Source organism: Aythya ferina, assembly GCF_964211825.1.
Source record: "Aythya ferina genome assembly, chromosome: 4".
Taxonomy (NCBI): domain Eukaryota; kingdom Metazoa; phylum Chordata; class Aves; order Anseriformes; family Anatidae; genus Aythya; species Aythya ferina.
Window position 1 is genome coordinate 23,435,463 of NC_140300.1, and position 23,642 is coordinate 23,459,104.

The 23,642-nt window shown below is 37.5% G+C and overlaps 1 protein-coding gene across 5 annotated transcripts in view; it reads left to right on the plus strand.

The window, feature by feature from the left end:
• Window positions 1-23,642, plus strand: part of NWD2 (NACHT and WD repeat domain containing 2) — a 56,708-nt gene that overhangs the window by 26,385 nt on the left and 6,681 nt on the right. For all 5 annotated transcript variants that reach the window (XM_084518381.1, XM_084518383.1, XM_084518384.1 and 2 more), the window contains exons 4-6: window positions 20,506-20,709; window positions 22,004-22,148; window positions 22,425-23,014. In XM_084518381.1, coding sequence (XP_084374507.1) covers window positions 20,506-20,709; window positions 22,004-22,148; window positions 22,425-23,014 — 939 coding nt within the window. The remainder of the gene's footprint in view (window positions 1-20,505; window positions 20,710-22,003; window positions 22,149-22,424; window positions 23,015-23,642) is intronic.

Below are 23,642 nucleotides of genomic sequence, written 5' to 3' on the forward strand. Positions count from 1 at the left end.
AGGATTCTTAAAAGAGTCAGTAAAACTGACAAAAAGGATATATTTTCAGTGGCTGTTTTTATTAGGCATAAAGGAGAGATGAAAACACTTTTACAGAAGTGCATTATAAAGCCTTAGCTATCTCTTTTAATGTCAGAGGTATCTTTCAGTAGATGAACCTGTTGTTTTCTATGAAGCTCAACAAACAGTTTTCAGCTATTCCTCACAGCTTCTTCAGCTGAAGCAATTTGAATTTATGAAGTCATGCCAAACGCCACATAAGGCTGAATAACTGAAAGGCACTGACAGTAGACTGTATATAATCCTGGTAGGTACGATTTTCTCCCTCCCAGTGAATCATACACAATAGATTTTGCTGTCACTGATTTTGTATTAACTATACAATTCAGAATAGCATGAATTGTTATCTCTGCTGTGCTTAGAAAGATTTGTGCCATGTTTTAAGATGAACATAGGTCACTTGAAAAATATTTTAAGAGCAGTTTAGCGCATGGTATAATGACTGTATTAATTTTCAATGCACAGATAAAAAGTATACAGGCTTTTGATAAACACATTGTTTGCAATGAGTTTGGCAGTTTATTCCCAAACTTATTTCATTCTTTATCAGCTGCCTTGAGTCTCCATCTTTGAGAGAAATACATGGGGGAGTTATGACATTTTTTCTGTGCATAGTTGTAGGACTGTGGAGACATTAGGGTAAGTTTCCAGTTAAATTGCCCTCTATCAAAACTCTTCATTTGCATTTAAGAAGACAACCAACATTATTTTAACTATTGTAATCAGACCAGATGTTTTCAAGTAAGCATGCCTAATCCTGCTCAACTGCTTTTGTCAGTTATTATACTGATCATTAGCAGAAGTTTCACTAAAATACAAGCATTTTGTTATTACAGGCCTTTGTACCAACTTTCAAGGACTGGTCTGAAAGTAAAAAACAATGTTGCTTCAGTTTAGCATACTACTGAGTTAGGCTTGACATTTTTCTTCTAGCAATACCTGCAATCACCCATGTATGTAAGCATGCATGCTCTGAAATCTCAGTGAAAGAAATGGCTGAATACACCATTGCTGAATAATTTAGCAGCTCGGAAGTTTGAAACTATTAAGAACTGCCTGCATGATGTTGTTTCTAAAGAAAGAAATCAAGCCAAACCAGAAATTTTAAACAGAACAAAACAGTCAACAAAGAGGTTGCAATCAGCCAAAGACCTCAATATTTAGTCCAATTTTTCCAGCTATGGACTGGCGTAATAGCTCTCCCAATGTCTAGACTGGCAAAATTACATAAATCTCTTTATGCACATTTGTTTTTTCCTCTGCTATACCTTTGTGGGATGGGTTTTATTTCATTTACAACACAAATTGAAGATGATTTCATTCCAGAAAGCATAATTAGTTCTGATTTATGGTAACATAATTAAAAACTGACTTTGGCAATGCAGACTTTGGGCAACTTCCTATTTCTTGAGAAAGTTCTGAAAAGCTTGCCACTTCCATCCAGCTGGGTATTTTCTTACTCTTCAGTTGCTGCTTCCTTAATTCAAACTCAGATCTGGGATTAAATCTGAGTGTTCAGAATTAACTAACAGATATGAAATGATTATAGCAAGTGTGCCTGTATTGTAATATCAGATGAAGAAAAAATGAAATTAAAGTGCGGAAGTTAGAAATCTTAAGCTTTTCTTCAGACAGAAAACAACAAAAAAACAAATGCAAATGTATTTATAAACAAAAAGGAGGAAGCAGATCTGAAAAAAGTAGGTAATTTGTTTCCTGTGGCATTTTCTTTGGGAATGTATAGTCTCCAACTTACCTGGTACCCAAGCTCTAGATCCAGTTAAGGGAGAGGGGAATTGTTGGGGCTTTCATTTGTGTTTTTGTGTTTGTTTTTGTTTTTGTTTTTCTATGTTAAAGCAGTACCTATAATATGTGATCATTTAGAAACTCATAGTCTTTATTGTAGGTGTACACACATACTATGCTATTTTTGAACTACAAAGTTATCAAGATTTACGAGGGAAAAAAGTACTATTTCTGTAGGAAAAATATTTTCCGTGCAAGTTTTGTACAGAAATCACGCTGGTTGTCTCTGCACTTTAGATAGGGAGATTGAAATGTGGCACATTTATTACATTGTGAACTACTAAATTCTGCAGTACATAATGATAACCAAGATCAAATAAATATGTTTCCAGTGCATCACTGGAACCTTTACATTTTGTTAGGTCATGTTTCCCAGTAAATTGATAAGAGATGGCAATACAGTCAAGGCATTAGAGTGACAATAACGGTTATGTTATCATCCCCTAATTATGTTAGTACTGATCATGAACAGGATTCATCCATTTTGTATCTAACTTCAATCTAGACTACACAACTTTAACAACCAGTAGAAAGGTGTAGTTACCTCTAGTAATATCTAAGTCAGATTCTTGAGATGCACCTATTTCTTCATTGGCAGCAAAGAGACATTAGAAGGTAATTAGTTGCTAATTGAGGAACACAAGTGAAGTGTTTGATATTAAGGCTGTGCAGTGCTTGATATTTAGAGTGTTATTAATCTATAGTGAATATTTGCAGAAAGAGTTTACTGCCCTTTTCCTGGGGTTCCCTAAGTAGTAGCCAGTACTAACCTGCTGTTGTTTGGCCTTGGTACAGATGAAAGAACTGGCACGTTCCTCTGCCCTCCTCTTCAAACGCACCCTGCAAGCTGTAACATGTGGGTGCTCTCGTCCAGCTGTGCAGCACCATGCAGTCTCTGCCTAAGCTCCTCTTCTTGCATAAGCACATCCTGAGCAGTTGTAAAATGAAAGGGAGAAATAGCAGTAAATTGTGAGTTTGTCCCCTATAACAGTTTGCTCAGTTCAACATGTTCAAATTTGTGCTTAGATGCTGGTTACACCAGCACTTTCAAATTGAATTGCAACATAAGAGACACAGAATCCTCACGTTTCAAAAGTCATTGGAAAATGCAATCTGAATCACAGCACTGAAAGAATACTACTAATATTCTGTCTTTAAAACCTGAGCACATTGTAGGAACTTCTTGTTCCTCTTCACCTGAAGCATTCACTGAAGTCCTAGGCCAAAATACAGGCTTTTTTGGTTATAGGGTAGGTTGTAATCTGCTTGTTAAAAAGAGCAGCCAGATTAAAAAGTTTAGCAGGTGTTCCCATTCATTGCCTAAAGGGAATACTTAATTAGCTTTTGATAATTTTTGCTTATTATTTGTGTTTAGCATTACTAATGATAGTCTCCCAAGACATGGCAAAAAGTCGAAGTTACTTCCTTATTTGTAACAGGATATACAGCAAAGGACTCTTTGTCCTTTGGATTGTGTCTTAGTAGAATTACAGTCAATGCTGTACAAAGACTAATACCAAATTTTAGCCGGCCTAAGCATGTGTTTGTTTTTTCTTCTTCAATTAAATATTTAGTCAAAAGAAGTGTCCAGGATTTTGGTGTCATATGAATATCATCAGAGCCCTTGGTCACTGACTAATTTGCTTAGAAATTCAGTCCATTTTTATGGTCAGATAGAAGGCAGCTACTATTTAGCAAAATCATGTAGGTAAAACAAGATCCCGAATGAATAAAAAATAATAATTTATTTACTCCTGAGATTTTTTTTCTTTTTTTATCACATACTAATGATACCTGTTCAACTTTACTTGCTGTCCCTTAAGGTCAGCATACTTATAATAGTATAAGGAAGGATACAGCTTAGACATATAATAACTTATTTGTTGAAAGTTGGTTTTGGACAAGTTCTCATTACAGTGTGTTTCATTTGGACACATTTATACTGGAAAAACAAAATCACAACTTCAATGCAATTTGAAATTGACCAGCAGTAAGGATGAGGGACAGATTTATGAAGCAGATGTATGACTGCTATTGCTTAAGCACAATAACTAAATCAAATAACAGAAAACACTGAGTAGATTTGGCAACTGTCTAGAAATGAAGCAAATAAATACTTAAATGCATCCAGACTGAACTTTCAGCTTTGACAGGTACAAATCTAAGAGATTCTCCCCAGCCATCATTCAGATCATCTGGTCCAAAGAAGACCAGACCTTCTTTTACTTTTTAATTTTCTACCTGCTCTGTACAAACAGACATTGTAATTCACATTATCCCTCTGAAATTATTGACAGCTTGTTGTTAATTTCAGCATTAATGAGCTGTTAAGAAAGTCCTATTGAGATTCCAGTAAGATTTTAGATGAATATTAGCAATTTACATTGGCATGTCCTTAAATCACCCTGAAGTGAAATAGAAGATGAAATATGGTAAAATCAAGAAGCAAAGTAGTTTTAACATTTCCAGATCTTTTTGTTCCTACAGTATAATACATGCTTGAATCATCTTATGAAGCACACTGCTATGTGGTTTTCTTTGCTTGGTGCTAATGCTTGATTATTAATTCTAAGCGCATTCCAGCTCAGAGAAAAATCCAAATTGTTTTACTCCCAACTCTTCTGAAAATATTCCACTTCCAGTTCAGTTCTTGTATTACCTTAGGATTTATTCCTGATACAAAAACTTAATACATACAGGCTCTGGAACATCTGATATACATTTTGCTTTTGCTCTCTGGGGAAAACAGCCTCATATGTAAAGTTACGAAGACTGAAGTCAGGAAAATGTGTCTATATTAAAACAGCCAGGTCGGGCTAAGCACCAAGGAATTCAGCAGAAGGTAGAAAAGCTTAGTGCATTTCAGATTTCAATTTTCCTCAAGGAAGCAGATCTAGATTATAGTTTTTAAATGAATGAGGAGAAATAGCTGAAACCAGATGTAAGCACAACAGCCCACTTCTCCCAATAAAGTTTACTCAAAGGAAGAAGTATCAAACCCTGAATTTTCTCATACAGCATCTGATTTGAAATCCATCCAAATAAGAATTCCCACTAATATAAGTGGGTTTGGAGTCATACATCATATCAGGAACTGCTCAGTATGACTTGCTGGCATTAATGTTGGCATTAAGTAGGAGGTCTGAGGACACTAATCCTGTTTTGGGATAACTGACAGGAAAGACTTTTTCATGAACGTCAAAGGAGAGCTCTGTGTATTTTTTAAAACCCTTCCAAATGGAACCAGTAATTACATTTTAAAGGCATAGTATGTGACTTTCCCCTGGGCAAGCCTTGGTCTTCATTCAGACTAACAGGCCAAGGGCGGATAACCCTTTCTGTGGTGTTTGTCTCTGAACAACACATACACACAAAAAGTGGAATCGAGGGCAGGATAATATTATATGATTAAGCTATTGTAAGTGACTTCCTTGATCTTCTTTAGGTCTGTGAATATATTTTCCTGTGAATCATCTCTGATTCTCTAAATCTAAAATTTAGGGTCTAAAAATTGTTATCCATTTTTCAACCATAACCCATTGAAAATAGCTACAAGATTCATCAGGCAGCTTTTGCATGCAACATCAAAACTGCATGTTTTTCATTTGTTTCTTGATGTAGTCTTTAAATAGCTTGCATTTTAAGCCTGCAGAAGATTGTACATGATTTGTACTAAGTCACTGTGTTTCTTTTTTGGGACATAATTGGAATTTTTGGTGCTGCCTTCCAGAAAGGTTAAGTATGATATTTAATATGAATGACCATATTAGTGAGAATGAGATTTGCGTAAACTCAAATTTGCTTCATTCTGTTCATAATGTGCAGATGAAGACATAGGCTGCCTGAGATTTATGAGATCTATTTTTCTTTGGAGCCTCAAGAGCTGTACCAAACCATCTTCTGAGGTAGTATTCTAATCAACTAGATGTAATGTTCTACACTGCAAATGAAACTGTATATCAGAAAGCCAACATCAGCTATTCTGCACGAGCGAGAGGGGAAAAAAAATCCTAAACTTTACAATCTCACTTCTATGTAAAGGAACAGTGTACTTTGCAGTATGTAGCAGGCATACTACTGTCAACTACATAGTTGATAAGTTCAAAGAGAGCTCTTACTACTCTTGCTTGTACCTAGCACCTTCCATTTTCTAAAATCCAGAGATTCACTTCAGGAATGCTTAAATTATCCAATAACATACCCACAAACAAACACTACCCGGCAGGTAACAAGTTCACTTTTCAGTCTGAATATTCTAAAATGCTGGTATCAGCAGAAGGGTCTTATTTTAAAGATAATCGGAGTGCTTATTTTTTTCTTCAAAGATACTTTTTCCTTCAAGGAAAGATAATTTACAAAAGTAAAATAAGATAAAGTATCAGTGATGGTCATGGTGATGCTGGTATGCATCCATACAATATTTCCTCTTTTCTCTTGAAGTACCTGCTTTCAGTGCAAGGTGCTTATTTTGAAGTTACTATTCTGTTAGTGTGCCATGTAGCAGCTAAATATTGTATGCTTCTTTCTTTCATAGCTGGAAAACTTAACACTAGTTTTTTATTCTATTCACGTTGGAAAAAATAAAGCAGAGAACACTTGCTTAGAATGCTACAGAGACCACTATTATTATGAGTAAACTACATATTCTTTGTCAACTATTTCACACAGTATATAAACTATTTTAATACTTAAAAGTTTTTAAAAAGACTACAGAGTACTCATGCTACTCGTAGTTGGAACAACAGCACATCACCTGGTCACGTCGTTTAGCAGAGCATGTACTCTGCCTCATTGTCATGCTATCGTATGGCATGGGCAAAATAGTATTTTTACTGAGGCAAGTGTCATGACCCGAAGTCCTTTGCTATCTTTTATTCATTTCCATACTACAGAATGTTTAAACATTTGGCTAACGAGTTGACCTGTTATCTGCAGTCAGTATTTAGCAAGTAGTGCTTGTACACCATTTATTTTAGTTTAAAATTAGTGTTAGAAAAGGTGTAAAGATAACCCACTAGGAAGCTACTAACACTAAAGTTTTATTTTGACCTGTTTCACTCTTGAAGTAGAAGCCAAGAGGATTTATAAAGGTGTTTTCGTTAAACTACGTTATAAATGAAAAATTAATATTGGGTAGTATTGAAGAACAGCAGATTTTGAAATTTAGCAGTTGTGAAGCTGACTTTATGAAAGAATGGGTTTATATTTCATATAAACTAAATTATTAGGCTTATCATTCTCATAATATTTGGTAATGTGAATTGACTAAAGATTGCTGGCACTCTGAATACTTCAAATAATATTGTTTTCATAAGTCACAACCTTTGTCAGGTGTCTAAAGGATGTAGTTTATGAAGGCAAGGAAAGTTTTAATCTCAGTTCTCACAGTGCTTGCTTTAGTCTGCTTTTGATAGACATCATTAAATAAAGAATAAGAGTAGAAAGAGTAGAGTGAATATTTTAAGACACTTGTCTATTTGATGTGGCTTTTTTAAGCTACAAAATAAGATGTGTGAATTTTTATTTTCCTTAAATACTGTTTTAGATTGTTCAAATGGGATGAAATAGTTTTAACATCCAAAATCCCTAATTACATAATTGATCCATGATTTTTTCAAATCATGATAGCAGTCACAACAGAAGTTACAAGACACTTCAACTTAAAGCAATCACGTTTTCATGCAGTAAGTAACATTCCAAGTAACTAACATTTTCCATGGTTAGTCTGTGACCACTGGTGATTTTACGTTATTGAGAAAAGATTTGCTGTCCTTCCAATTAAAAAAAAAATAAAATAAATCTTCAGAACAACAACAAAAAATGTTGTCAGATGGCCAGTGATGCAGAATACCCAGGTGACTGGAAATCCAGCCTTTGTGAGTTGTTCAGGGTCCAGTCTGAACGTGATTAGCTAGCTTGAACAGAGGAGGAATATTTGAAGACCATACCATGCCAGAGGAAACATGCTAGCTCTGTCCAGACACAGATGAGGCGCAAGCATTTTCAAAGAGTATCACACTTTTATTTTTATTGGTCCCTGACTGGTGCACAAAAACTAGACTTGAGCGCTCTTCATTAGCCTGCGCGGAGAATGGTAGAGGCCTTTGGGTGTCAGAACTTGAGCCAATATGCTTACTTGAAATGCCAGCTCCTATAGTTCTCCAGCAATTTCCCACTCATCATCACACTTGCTGTCATTGTCCAGTCAGTTTGTTCCTCCAGCCATGAAATGACAGAGCCTTTTCGCCTCTTTTTGTCAGTTTCTTTGGAGATCCCTTCCATATTTTTACTTCTCCTCCTTAACTGTTACTGCAGTTTAAATTATTAGCTCCTTCCATAGAGCCTTCAGCTATGCTAATGTCCTGTCTAGCCTCCTTCAAATATATTGCAATTTAATAAACCAGAAAAACAGTTCATGCCCTCGAGGTGTGTGAAAGGTAGGGAACACAGATTCAAGTTATGTAAGACCATGCAGAATTGACCAATACATCTATATCAGTCTTGTGTTTACTGGGCCACCACACTGCTAACGTTGTGGAGAGAATTATCTTTCTGTATGCATTTTGTCATGCACAAGGAATTATCTAATCATTTCTTTTCATCGATGAAGACGATTGATGAAGTATCTGTTCAGAGAGTACCAGCCGCCAACTGTCCAAACAAGGCCTGAAACCACTGCCAGCTGGCTTGGGAAGGAGAATGTTTCATTACAAATGGCAAATAAGGACACAAAAAATCATAAATAAAAGTCATCAAAATCCAGAAACTATGTTCCCAAAACATCAGTGATAAAATTTCCAGTTGATCTTATTGGAGGCAGGGAATAATGTCCTGAGATGATATCCCTTCAAAACAAAATGGTTTCAAGCTCTGTGTCTTCCTGAGAGTTCTTCTGCATTAAATCCATTCTCTGAAGTTACATCATCTCCCTCTTAAAAATATATTAAATGACAAGAGCATTATTCTTTTTCTTGCTTTAGTCTATTCTAAATTCAAATTAGAGGATGATTTCCTACGTCTGCCAAGTCACATAAAAGATGCAGTGCATAGGATGGAGTACATCAAAATAATCATTTACCCCTGCCGCTTTCATTTTAGCTTCTTTTTGTCAAATCCATGTGATTTCTTGCATAAACTTTGGTTTGGTCTTCTCAAGTCCCAAAAGAGCAGACATTTCTCTTTGTGATCCTGTTCCTCCACGAGAGAACATCTAGATTTTTACTGTTTTTCTGTTTTCCTTCAGAAGGAAGAGATTTCCTTTCCTGACCTCCTACAGTCCTATCTGGAAACAGTCTCACTCCTTGTCACAGCTTTTGCCTTTATGTGTTTTTTGGTTTTGGCTGGGAGGGAAATAGAGACACTGGGATAGGGTTAAGAGTCTCTCATGGAAGAGACATCAGACATAAAATAGAAACAGATTTTTATTACATCTATTTACTGAGTCACTATTCACAGTGTTGAGAAGTTTTACAACAGCGTGTTACTTGGGTGTTTGAAGTCACCTGTCAAAACATGCATGCAGTAGACACTACAAGTACCACTTACTAGAAATCCTTGACTAACTAAGATCATAGGGCACACTACACCTCCTTGCCTCTGACAAGAAAGCTGAAAAATACTAATTTTAACTTTGGCTTTCTTCTCCAAAAAAAAAAAAAAAAAAAAGGAAATTGTGCGTTAAAAAAAAAATAAATCACTTCTCAAGTTATCAGAGAGGTCATTTAACTGCATTACGTTGTTTTGCATACAGCGATAAACACTGAATTCTGGGTGCTGTGAAGAGGTAGCATTATTGCCTGCTAGAACTAATGTCCCCTACACTAAAAGCTTGCCTTTGGGCCTTCATTTGTTTTATATCCCTGCAAAACATGTTTATTAATGGTGTTTAGCTGCTTTACAACGCACTACACGGTCATGGGTTGTATCAGGCTCATGGGGACTCTATTATTCTCTGCAACTTGTGAAAACATTTTCTTGACATTTAATTACAAAATTAGGTTTTCATTTGCACTCTCAATGAATACCAATCTGTTTAGCTCTAATAAGAAGGGAAAAAAAAAAAAAAAAAAAAAAACAGCAAAAATAAATTTGCAGTGAAATGTCACATCATATTAAAATTAGTTTTAGGTTTCCTAAAGTTGGGGGGGGTTAGTAAAAATGTTATCCCATCAGTGATCTCTGCATCTGATGATGCTCATTAATTAACACTTTCTAATACCTTTATAGTGGCTATATATGTTACTGAGAAACACAGCTTAATTATGTTACTGAACAGAAAGATACAGGTCCGCTTCCAGTAGAGTTCATGTGCCCAACATGGAGAGACTTCGCAGTCCTAAAAACCCCTCCTCAGCTGCTGCAGCTTCGGAGGTGACTACAGACTAGAGGCCTCTGTGTTAATCCCTTAGGTACCTTATTCATCAAAAATTACCTCAGTCTAAGCTCTTTGGCTCATCACTTACCTTAAATACCATCTCAAAACGGGAATTTAGAAACTAAGCAAAACTTCCTGTAGATATTAGCACAGTCATATTTCCCAGAGTATAAAAAAGTGGCCCCTTCCTTCTAGAAGGTATATGGGTACAGCAGGAGGCAGCATCATTTCTTTCATATGAAGCATACCAAAGAGGGCAGTAAGAGTCCTAGATTTTAATTCCTTGGCGTTGGTGTCCAGAAGCCAATGCCCTGTCCTCCCAGCCCTAGGCTCAGGGTATCCTTCCTCTCTGGCTCCATGATGCCTCTCTGCTCAGCGAGGCACATCAAGCAGCAGGAGAAGCAATTCTCCATTAGCGAGTCTTCACTTAAGAGATGCAGGACAGGATTTCAGACCCTTTCTTAGTTCCTCCCTGCTTGGGTGAGTGTTGTGATTATTTTACAAAGTGAAGTTACACTTACACCACCATGCTGTCATCTGGAAGACAGGGTTGATCTTCCAGGGTTGATCTTCCAGGACAGGTACTTTTCCCACCCACTGCAGGAAGGGTAGGGATTTCCACAGGCAAGGTTATTGACTCCAGTCCAGGGCTGGTTGCTGAAATCTTCTAGCCCTTGTAGTTTGTTTTTCTATCCAGCTCCACTATTACAAACTGCTGTGGGACCCATCAGGGAATTTACAGGAATATGGGCTTGAAGTAGAAGTCACTTGCCAGATCCCACGCTTTATGTGAGAGGAAAAATGTGCATGCCCATTAAGAAGATACCCACCCATTTTCAAAAAAAGAGCAAAGGAAAAATGATTCATTTGTTTGAAGGCAAATCAGAGTGAGTGAGAGCTCAAGTGTACAACCAGAGGTAGGCAAAATCTTCTTCAGCCCTTTCCCCTGTCTTTATTCACAGACATTATCTTTATTTTACGCTTCTTGACTGAATTTCTCACCTGTACCCACACTCAGGGAGATTAAAGACCTAGAAATGGCAATGAAAGAAGAGGCTACAAAATGAACTAAACTGGTGTTCTGTGACCACACAGGAGATAGAAGAGTGTGGAAGAAGGAGACCATTGATATTTTCACATCCAGAAGAAAGGAGAGTTCTGATGAAGCAAAGTGTGTCAGGGAAGTAGGTCATGAATTTCTTCTGAGGAAGCACATCTCCCTGCATGACGGTCTGTTAGCTCCTACCCACCGCATCCTGAGAAGTCTTTCACCATTATTTCATATCTCCCTACCACTAGGGAGAAGCTTTGAGATTTAAAAATATTGCACTGTGGGTGAAGTTCAGAGCTGAGGGAATTGGTTTACTCGGCTTCAGCTGTTCTCTTTAATTTCCTGAAAGACAGACTAAAGATCAAGTGACTCCACCATCATTCTCACACCTCATGCAAGGTACATTTCTCACAGCAAAAGACTTAAGCACTTGCACCCCATACTTCCAGCCTCAATTACAGTCGGTTTTCTTACCAGGCAGTTCAACAACGCCTTTTTGTTTTTCATGGAACTAAACACAATATCCTTATGAACTTCCTGAAATACCTAGAGCTGTGCCACCGCTACCACCACCTCCGTGTACTTCTGCAGTGCCTCAGATAAAAAAAAAAGAGAGAAATTAAGGCATACTTCTGCAACCCAGCACACAGCAATATTTCTCAAGCTGGGCAGTGTAAATGCGTATCTAGGCAGGGCAGAAAAAAAAATCTATTTCTCAGTGCAGAAATATTTTTATTATACTTTCAGTTTTCCATTCACTTTAATAATTTCAGTAAGAAAAAAATGAATCTCTTCTTTTATGTTTTGTGCAGTCAGACAAAGTTCTAAAAACAAATATATTTACTTGCAAGCTTCAACCAAAGGATTGGAGTATGGACACTATTATTATCACCAGGTGTAGGGAAAAGCCAAATTAAATTGTTTGCTACTGTTCTGAATGTATCATTTTTCTCTTAAAAACAAACAAGACAAATGTAAAGTGACAGTCCCATCCCAGCTGATACATAAATACACAACATCCTTTGCTATTAGCAGTCAAAACAGAAAAAGGTTTTTGTTTGTTTGTGGGTTTGGGTTTTTTTTGGTAAGCTGTCATTATCCTCATTTTATAGATAGTGAATCCAAGTTAGAGGCAAAAGTCTTAGGAATTTACCAGCGTCTACACTGAAATGAAGCAAAACAGGACCAAATTACTGCAATTTAAGAGGTCTGCACCAACTCTAATGTTCTGTCTCCTAAGTTCCATGGCCATACAACTGCAGGCAGTAAGGCAGTTGGACTAGAAGGTCCCTTCCAACTGGACTATTTTACTTAACAACAAAACAAAGTTGTTCTGAATGCAGTTACATCTTGGAAATGACAGGTTACAACTTTTTTTTGGCTTTTTGTTTTTTCCTTCATATTTTTGATTTGGAAGAATATTCTGTCAGTGCACATCAGTGTGAGAGCATCCGAAGGCACTGACACTGCACCGCATTACAGGTAGAAGAAACAAAAGTAGAGGCAACTATTTTCAGGACAACTTTTAGCCCCCAGCTACCCTGGGGTTCCAGCTTCCCAAAGCTTTGTTTGGATAAAATGCCTTATTACAGCCTTCTCCCTCTTACTTTCAGTTCTTCACTTTGATTCAGCTCAGTTTAATTCAATTCCTTGCAGTTTAGCCTAACAAGCAGTTAACATGTATACTCTATTGAGATTTTCAGTGGATTCATATGTTTGTTTTTCTTATTGTTGAAATCATTAGTGCATTGAAAATAAATTTAAGTAAATACACTTTTCTTGTTTCAGTTCAGATGATTCACTGTTGTTTAGCCATTAGCATTTTTTTGCTTTGAGTTTGAGAATTGGCTATTGTTCCCTCAGGGAATAAAAGAACAAATAAAGGGCATTTCTCTTCTGTTTGTAGCAAATAGTAGCAAATCAAATAATATTTATTTCTCAAAAACAAGGCCCATCTAAGACTGTTATATTTGTGCTTTTTTTTTTTTTTTTTTTTTTCATCCCCCAAAATATCTCTGGCTGTGCCTAAGATATTTTAATCACCTTATCTTGCATATATAGTTTCTATAGGGTACTGCTACAATAGGGTTACAATACACTGGCAACAAACCAAAAAGACCTCTAGTTGTACTAAATTTCTTTCAATGGGATGTTAAATAAAAGGCCCTTTAAAATTGGTATCCTGACCATTTTGTTCTAGATTTTCAAGTCATTATTTACCTGTCTATTTGCTTATATCAGTTAAGCCCACGTTTCGGCAGACCAGGAGGGTAAACAGGTCCTTTCCTGACTTGGAACCAGCCTTCTGGGCAGGATAGAAATGGGGATGCGCTGTGTTATCTTGTGGAAATTCAGGATGAAAGATAGGACGTAGAATGTAGCCACCATAAATAGAAAAAGTAAGGTTTGAAAGCTCTAAGAAAGCATTTTCTGTTGTTGTGCTGGTGATTTTGTCTTCAGTTTGCACATACATATATGTGTACACATCAAGTGAAACAAATTGTTGGGTATAAGCATTTGATTATAATAAGCATGCTTTCTAGACAGAACATTTAGAATGTCTGAGGTCTTTTAAAATTGAAGTTAAATAGAAACGTTAATCTACTTACATTTTTGTTATGTCTTTTCTATCCATAGCAGTAACATACTTTTTATCAGCTAATAGATTGACATTACAGCAAGCATTAGTGCAATAAGGACATTTCACTCACTGGCTATTTGACTGAAATGTGTGGCTTTAAAGGGGAAAAAAAAAAGGTTTTATTTCATAGAAAGATGTATCCACCAGTGGAAGGAAGCCTAGAAGAGCACACTCAGGCAGCTCTCCAGCTTTGAAGAGGCCTGATGATTTGGGTACGTACCTGCTGACCACAAACTTGCCCTTCTTCCAGTTCAGGAGAGATTTTGAAACAAACCTCTCTATGCACAGTGAGCTGCCTCATTACCAGCCTTGCTGCCAGTCATGCCCCACAAGCTGCTTCTCAGGCTGCTCCCTGCCCACAGCCTCCCTGTGAGACATGGTGTGAATTTCTATCAGCCTGACAGCCACAGTTCCCTTAGGGATGAGTGGAAGGACACCTCTGGGACATCAGTGAGAGCAGCCAAAGCCCTAGCAACAGATGAACAATGTAATGCCCTAAGGCACTTTAACAGCACTTAAATCCCTACAAGTTTGGCATCTGCCTGAGGAACCACTTAGTGGGTCTCAGTGACACCTGAATGCTGATGTTGGGTGCCTGCAGGCAATTTCCAGCCCAGAGTATGAAGTATTCACTACCATTCACTGCATTCTCACCGCTTTCTCCTAAAGGAACTGCTCCACTTTGATTAATTGATCTCAGTTTGAGCTTACATGAATTTAGCAGGCTGAAATGTGAGTCACTCAGGACCTAACTCACAAGTGGGCAAGGCTTTCCTACTTCAGCAGTAAGCAGTTCCTGTGGAGAGGGTAGGGCTGACAATTAGAAACAATAGCTTCTGCTATCCCGTTACAATTAAACACTGCAGACCTGTCACAGCTCTGAATCGCTGCCTAGACTTAATTCCCTGCACCTAATTGCTAGGTGAAATGGGGACAATATACTTCTGAATCTCTCTTGGCTGTTGCCAAAACAAATTGCTTAAGCGCTTAGGTCTGGACAAAAAGAGGTATCTTAGGTTAAAAAATTAATTATGGTTTAATTAATTCCTTCAAAGGCAATTTCTTGAATATTTATTCTTCAGAAAGTTGGCAATCAAGGACTTGTATGAGATGAGGCAGAGAGGACTTTAATATGTTTCAGTGTTACAAGCGCAACTTTACAGAAACAAAGCAGTAAAAGTGGTAGGACTGATCCCATGAAGCCCAGCAAAAGATCATTGGATCACATCATTCACCAGCTATAAATCTGAGTTTTCAATGAATCTTTAGCTTTCTCTTGGCAAAAAGGCAAAGTAATGCTGCTCTTAAGGTGGAAAGTATCTGAAATCACAAAACGTTATGTACCTGACTTTTAAAGTGACATTTTCAGATGTTAATGCATAATTTCCTTTAAAAAAAAAAAAAAAAAAATGAAACCAAACAGTAATAAGTCCAGCTTGCTATAATAACTTGATCTGGTGCTTAAGTACATGATTTAGTGGGTGACATTGGGAGTAGGGGGATAGCTGGACCAGACGATCTTGGAGGTCTTTTCCAACCTTTATGATTCTATGATTCTACAATAATTTGATGGCTTGGTTTTATCTACCACTAAATCTACTAGAGAAATTAAATGTCTTGGTTAAAATTAAATATATCTAAAATTTCAACCTGTTCTTTATTGATATAAGGTATGGTATTAGGGTTCATGAATGTTTCAGTAATGATGTCTGAACTTAAAACATGTCATGCACTATGAATCCATCATATCTCAAGATCAAATCCAAACCTCATTAGTTCCCTCCTTTTGGTTATTATTGTGACTATGCCTGTAATTTTTTAATCTGTCTTTAATAATCTTCCTTTAACTTCAGCCTCAGGCGCAACAAAGCTAACAAGACTATTGCTGAGGTTGCTCTGTGTTAATTCTATAAAGTTTTGTCAGACGCAATTCTTTGCTGAGGGTTTTATACATGTTTGCCAGCCTGATCGCTTTAAACAGCTCAATCACCTGCAATCTAATGAATCTTTAATTTGTTGTTTTACTATTAAAGGAAAATGACTCATCAGGTGGGACATTGAATTCATAAGTCTGCATATAAAACCGTCTCTTGGTACTGAATGTGGTGTAAACATTACTGTTCCCTTTAAAAATAATTTCCTATAATAATCATCAAAATGTTCCAATGTTGTTACCACAAATTGAAGTTTTAGTTTATTACTGTAGAGTACTGTGGTATTTTTCATAAAGGGTGTAAATGACAATATTCTTATTTGCATTTAGCATGAAGCAACATGAAGATTGTGAGAAACTTTATTTTCTTCAAACTCATTTGTTCTATTTTTCCTACTTGAATGTATAGGGAATACAGAGAGAGGGGCAGACATCACCAGGGGCTGCTGCAAGCCTCCTTTGTAGGTGCAGCTCGGACACAGAAGCCCCTGGAGAAAGATGTGTGATTCTGAGCTTCTCATTTAGGCAGCTGAAGTTTTGGGTGGTTTTATGGTATCCTGATAGGATACACTTAGAGACAGATATAAATCAAAAGGAATAGAGGAGAGACGGCAAGTCCCAGGTACCAGCTAGAAGGAGATAACGTCCATGCCTCATCACCATGTCCAGGCACAGGAAGATAGAGCTTTCATGGCCTGTGCATGCAAATCATAGTATCATAAAATCATGTTGGAAGTTGGAAGAGACCCACAAGGACCATTGAGTCCAACTCCTGACTACACACAGGACCGCCCAAAAATCAGACCATGTGTCTGAGAGCATTGTCCAAATGCTTCTTGAGCTCTGTCAGGCTTGGTGCTGTGACCACTGCCCTGGGGACCCTGTCCCAGTGCCCAACCACCCTCCGGGTGCAGAACCTTTCCCTAACCCCCAGCCTGACCCTCCCCTGTCCCAGCTCCATGCCGTTCCCTCGGGTCCTGTCACTGTCCCCAGAGAGCAGAGTTCAGCGCCTGCTCCTCCACTCCCCTTGTGAGGGAGCTGCAGGCCACCATGAGGCCTCCCCTCAGCCTGCTCTGCTCTGGGCTGAACGAACCAAGTGAATTCAGCCACTCTTCATACGTCTTGTCCTCTTGACCCTTTACCATCTTTACTGCCCTCCTTTGGGTGCTCTCTAATGATTTTATGCCTTTCTTATGTTGTGCAGTTCCTGAGATGAGGCCACACCAGCACAGAGCAGAGCATGACAATCCCTTCCCTTGACCTTCTCATGCCATGCACCCCAGGACACAGTTTGGCTGCCAGGGCACATTGTTGACTCACATTCAAGTTGATATCAACCAGAACTCCAAGATCACTTTCCATAGGGCTGCTCTACAGCCTCCCATTCCCCAGCCTATAGGTACAGCCAGGGGTGCCCCACCCCAGGTGCAGCATTCAGCGCTTGCTCTTGTTGAGCTTCATGTTGTTGGTATTTGCCCTGCCCTTTAGTTTGTCAAAATCTCTCTGCAAGGCCTGTCTACCCTCAGGGGAGTCAATAGCTCCTCCCAATTTAGTGTTAAACTGCAAACTTAATGTTTTAAGTTGTGTTTCAGTACCTCAATTAGATGGCCAATGAAACTGGGCCGTAAATTTAGGCTAGCCTTGAGTTATCAAGCAGCAAAGGAATGACTCTATGAAGAGTTGTCTACCAAAGAAGTTTTTTTACCAAGAATATTTTTGAATGATTACACAGAATCAGATACTAATACCAGAACATTAGCTAATTTCTGTTGGGGTTCCGAGAGGAACACAATGCAGTGAAGTGCCTTGGATTGCCCTGCTCTAAATGGTAGACCTACTCATGGTTTGCTGTTTCTGCCTGCATAATCAATTCCGTTCATTCCGGTTCTGTTCTTTTTTCTTTTTTTTTTCTTTTTTTGTTCCTATCATGTTCCTATTTCTATTCCTCGGTATTTACTTGTTAATCTTACAGTGTAAGAACCTCCGACTTATTAATGCATTTATTTGCTTTTCTAAATGCACATATTCACCAAGTAGGTGCCCCAACTGTCCTCAAAATTTCTGTTCTGCTGCTCCTTATCTTTAATTACAGAAATGGCTATGTTTTGATTAAAAAAATGGAGTCCTTCCTTGCTCAGACCAGCCACATGAAGCAGTATTCCTGCATTAAAGAAAGCCGGGTTTCAGAGGTGTGCTCTGAGCATGGCTAACTCATGCAGCTCATGAAGCACTTCTGCCAAAATACCCACAATGGTTTTCTGGCATGTAGTGGGCACAATTATGGAAGACAGTTTGATTAAAAAATGTAAAGGCTTTCAAATAATACTTTTGCATAGGCCTCAGTTTTATTTAAAAGCTCATGATAAAATCATCCGCAGTGATACTACTATTCTGCTTGTGTTAAAAATATCTTTTAATGTGTTTCGCTTAACTGGTCAGGAAGATGTTCCCTTGTGCAAGATTATTTACATAATGTCTGTTGCAATGACAGATAAAATAGAGCAAAAAAAAAACTGTCTTTCAATTTTAAAGTAATGCTTTTCTTTACTTATCTCTTATTCAGTGGAGAGAGAACAGCATGAACTGTACTAGAGAAGCCAAAAAGTACACAGAATAATTCCAAAGCAAATTTAGTTGATTAAATGCAGTACATTACAACAAGACATTTTAATGTTGACATTTTAATATTGTTAGTGAAAGGCCCAGCTATTGATCTTTGCTCAGGCAACAATGAATCCATTGGACTTAAATTCAGAAAAAGTGTAGCCTAATGAATTTTAAGTAACAATTACTACAGGAGGTAATTGCAAAATTTGCATAGCAAAGCTCCACTGAGAGAAATTTAGGAGATTTCTACATCACTCTGAATGTGCTAGGGCTTGCAGTTCAGCATGATAGAGTTATTAACCTCACTTGAAAAAGAAAAAGGAAGGAAAATAATACTATATTTTGTTTAACCTCTGCAGCTCCAGAATTCCAAGATTATTGGGCTCTCAGGCCAACTACTCGCCATCAGAGCCAGCACTGTACTTTCTGTGAGCTCTCCCCAGTCAGCTCCAGGCAAAAAAACAGCCAAGTTACAATGTGAGCTATGGTCTAAGCTAGCCCAGGTGCTTTTGCCTGAAAGAGGTTAGGAAGTGTTAATGTAAACTGCACGGATGTCTGTGCTCTGAGGCTGAAGCATCTAGCAGGATGAGCCGCCTGAGTACCTTCTGCCAACACAACTGGCTTCAGAGAAGGGTATCTGCAGCATCACGCTTTTATAATCTGTGCAGCAAGCTTCATCACCATCAGTTATTGATTTTCAGGGTTTAGTTACAGCTGAAAAAGTTTAAAACAGCTTCTCGTTATGATGAGTGGTTTAAAAATGAATATTTAGATTTTTATTATTTACAAACAAGGTCATTTACATTTTTAGGGTACTACTGTATTTGCATTAGCATTACTTTGCTAAGAGATCTTTCCAATTCAAATCATGATGCTGATACCATTGGTGCCTCTCCACATTAAGTACTCTTTCTCATTAACTCAGAATCTTTACTGCATACATTTAAGAGAGGAAATAAATAAAAAAAAAAAAAAGGAATTCTATTTTAAATGAAGTGAGAATTCTCACTTACTTCTGTGGACCAAGATTTAAATGCAGAATTAATCAGATAGTCACAAATGCGAGAAAGTTTGTAGAAAGAATGCAGAAATGTCTTACAGCTCTATCTTCCAAAAAGTTTTTCCCAACCCTTTTTTATTTAATATTTATAGGCAGCAAACTACATAACTAAGTTATAAAAAAAAGTATTCATAGTATCATAACCAGTATTTTAAACTTCAGTTACTTAGGTAACATAAATCTTACATGCCACAGTTTAAGAAAAAGAAGTGGTCTAACATCCACAGACCTTTACATTTATACCAAATATATGCACTTAAGTACTAAAATGAGCTGTGATACATTTCTATTTGGTATTTGGTCAAAACTCTTTTCCCTTGCCTCACTGTTCATTCCCTGGACAGCTACTGGGGCAAAGACATTAAACATTGTTTGCAGTAAGGGAATATGAGACAGCAAAGCAGCTTGTGGTTCTACAACATCGATCTTGGTATTTCAGGTAGAAGCCACATTTTTAATAGTACTAATGGGAATTGTACGCAAATTCATGTCAATTTTCACTAAATAGGACATAAAATCTTATGTTCCATTGCAGTGGAAACCAAGAATAAAACCAAGAGGTAACGAATTCAGTGGTGCATCCTTAGCCTGTAGTCCACAGAAAAAGATACCTACATTCCCTTTTACGTGTGTGATTAATGCCAACTAATGGGAATCAATAATACACAAGTTAATACTGTGATAAAAAAATATGTTGGGTGTTTTTAATTACATCTTTTGAATGCCTTTGTATTTTTATTACCAGTTAATAATGTTAAGAAAGCTAATGCACCTACTTGAAATTCTACCAAGTCATCATAGTAGGATGTAGCTCAACACTAATTCATCTTCCACTGTGTCTGTTTGCCTTTCTAGTAATTTCAAAGTCGTGAAACTAGTTACCACACTGGTTTTTAAGAAATTCAGATCCTGAGGAGGGTATTGGCATCACTAAAAAGAAAAATGTAATCCCTACTTTCCTGCAAATACACAGGGCTTACTGGGAGAGAAGTATGGCAACATCCGAATACCAGGGGAAGTCGAGTCAGCCGAATTTGAAATGATCCTGGACGCTGCCATAGAGGCTAAGCTAGAGACAAGAATTTTAGAGGAGTGGTACTGCAGGGACGAGAATGCAGTGCCACCAGCATATTACCTCAGGCCAAAATCTGAAATGCTGAAGAGCTACCAGAATACGGTAAGTCACATTCACCACCTAAAACATTCCTGTCAGTTAAAAAACAGCCTTTCAAGTGTCCTGAAGTGCCTAATGCTGTCCCTGGGCAGATCCCATACTATTAACTTCCTAACCGTATTCTAAGAGAAGATTTTTGAACACCATTAATTATCATTTTTAAAACATGCATTTGTCGTTAACTGGTGACAGTAAAGACTGTGTATCACCCAGGGCTCAGTTCTGCCTTCCTACACATCCTATATATCCAAGGACAGATTTCAGCGTAAAGGAGAGAGGTTCTTAACAGAGCAAACATTCATTTTGAGCACTTGCTGTAGTGCAAAAGAAAATGAAATGAAATTGTTATACTGCATTCATCCATCATGTAGCAGAATGTAGTATTTGTTGCATGAGAAAACACTGAAAACATGAAACACGTTGACACAGAAACGTTTAATGAGCTGAATGCAGTGTAATGTGTCCAATTCTGACTTATTTACCACAAGGGATGAAGCAAGTTTTTTAACTTTATGCGTTGTTTTGCTAATGTCCAGAATGCCCTTTGAATAAAGCTTGACTTTTTTTTTCTTACTAAAACTCTATACCTTTCCTCAAGCTACTGACACAACAGGAGTAGTCAAAAGGATATTCATAACTTAACACTAACACAGTTACATCTTATAAACTCACTGGAAATAATAAAAGACATACCGCTCTGAACACGTCGAGAAAGAGTTGCTAAGGAACGTAACCCTCAAGGCCACTCTCTTCCTTATTGCACCCTCCTACTGCCAGGAAAACTGGAGACCCCTGAAACACGTCACTTGCAGTAGGTCATGCAGCAGTGACTACCAGCTGCCTTAAGGGAAATTTATGTTTTTCAAATATAAGGTGCTTATTTAACACTACCAGGAACCTCATTTTGGATTTGAAATCCAAGCTTTAATTATTATTATTATTACTTCTCTTGAACAGGAGAAATAAGACTGCTTCCTTATTATAATTATTTCAGGTTTGGTTCTCCAATTCTCAAAACTCTTCTTCTATTAAGGTTTTCTCTGTCTTATTCATGAGGAATATTGCATCAGCTACCTACAGGAGGAACTGAGAAAATATTCAAAGTAGATAGTCTTTATAACTCTATAAAAGAATACATTATGGTTATCTGCAGTATAAAAAGTTGAACGTATTAATTTATTTTTAATGCGTGTGTTTCTCTGTTACCATGTTATTTATGACCTTAAATATTAGACCTTTACTTTTTGAAGTTGTAGATGTATTACAGCTACTGTTTAACTATGGATATTTTTAAAAGATGGAATCTTCTTCAAACTCCATGAATGAGAACAAATGGCAAGATATATCAGAAGAGATAAAGAAGATTTTTAAGACTGCTGTGAAATTGCTGTATGAGAAAGGAAAAATGAAACACAGCCAAGCAAAGAGATACCTTTCCTCTGGTAAAGTTCAGACTAACTGTTTCTATATGTACATTTATTATCTTTTCTATCAGCCTTTCCACAAGCATGAAAATATATTTCTGTTGGCATTTCTCACCTAACCAAAGAGGAAAATGTGCTTGTTGCTCTTGCTTGAGAGTTTTTTGCTGTGTTTTTTCTTCTTTTCACAGAAAAGAGATGTGATCATTTAAGGGTCTGCATGTTTTGGGGGGTGGGGTCTTGAACTGTTTATAAAGAAAAGATAACAGAGACTCTGCGTTCTCTTTTCATCCTTAGCTATTGAAGATGAACTTGATTTTGCCTTGGGTAAACAAACACCAGCTTTCCTAAAGAAGTGTGTTTGCTACATTCGGAAAATTGCCAACATCGAGCGTTTTGTTAAAATTCCAGAGATGGGAAAATACATGGATGTGGTACATACAGCTGGGAAGTTTCTACGAGATCCTGAAGCCCATGAGAAGCTGATCAAGCTCAGGGATGAATTCATTCCTACCATCGTCGCATCCTCCAATCTGAGAGTGTACACGTCCGTCACTCACTGTGACATGAAACTGGGCTACTCCCAAGAAGTGGAGAATCATTACATTGAAGGACTCGGTAAACAATTCTATGAAGACATGATCGATATTATCCAGGCAACAGTGCAGCAGAATTTTGACACAGAGACAGACTTGTTGTATGATGAAGTTCTTCAGCATTCATCACTATGTAAAACATACTCCACTTTTTATGAATACAGATGTGAGGCATTGCATATAGTTCACAAATACGTTCTACCTAGCAAAATAGGACACATTAACCCTCTTATCATATACGGAGGACCATGCACAGGGAAAACTCTTCTATTAGCCGAAGTGGCAAAGAAGGTAAATAAATACCTTACATAGTTTGGTGATGCCAAGGGCATTTGTGCATGAAGGCTAGCTTTTCATTCTTCCTCTTGACAATATATCAGTCTTTAATACATAAATTAAAGATTATAAAACTGACATACTGCTTATTGTTGTATACATGTTGAGAAAAAGACTCTTCCTTTTACTAGCAACATGTATACATAATGCCCAACAGAAACAAAAGCTTATAGAGCTTTCAAAAAACTAGTAGGGATCAACATATTTTTGAATCATCAACCTGTATTTCACAATGATCTTTTTCCCTTTTGTTCCACAGAGGTCCTATGAATCTGGAACCGTCTAAACATCATATGCTGTTTTTAGTCTTATTCACAAATACAGCATGTCTTTCCAAGTCATGCTATCTTGTTTTATGTTCTCATCAGAAATTACTCCAGAATTAGACTGATACGCTTGCTACAAATACACTTGCCAGAAATCTAACTGCAATAACCTGCAAAAATACCTGTGTTTAGCTGACATATGCTGCTTCAGCCACTGAGCTGAGTACTACAGGGACATGAAGGAAACTGCGCAGTGCAGGACCAGATGCAGGGAAAAAAGAAAAAGGAAAAAAAAAAAAAAAAAACAAGCTGGCATC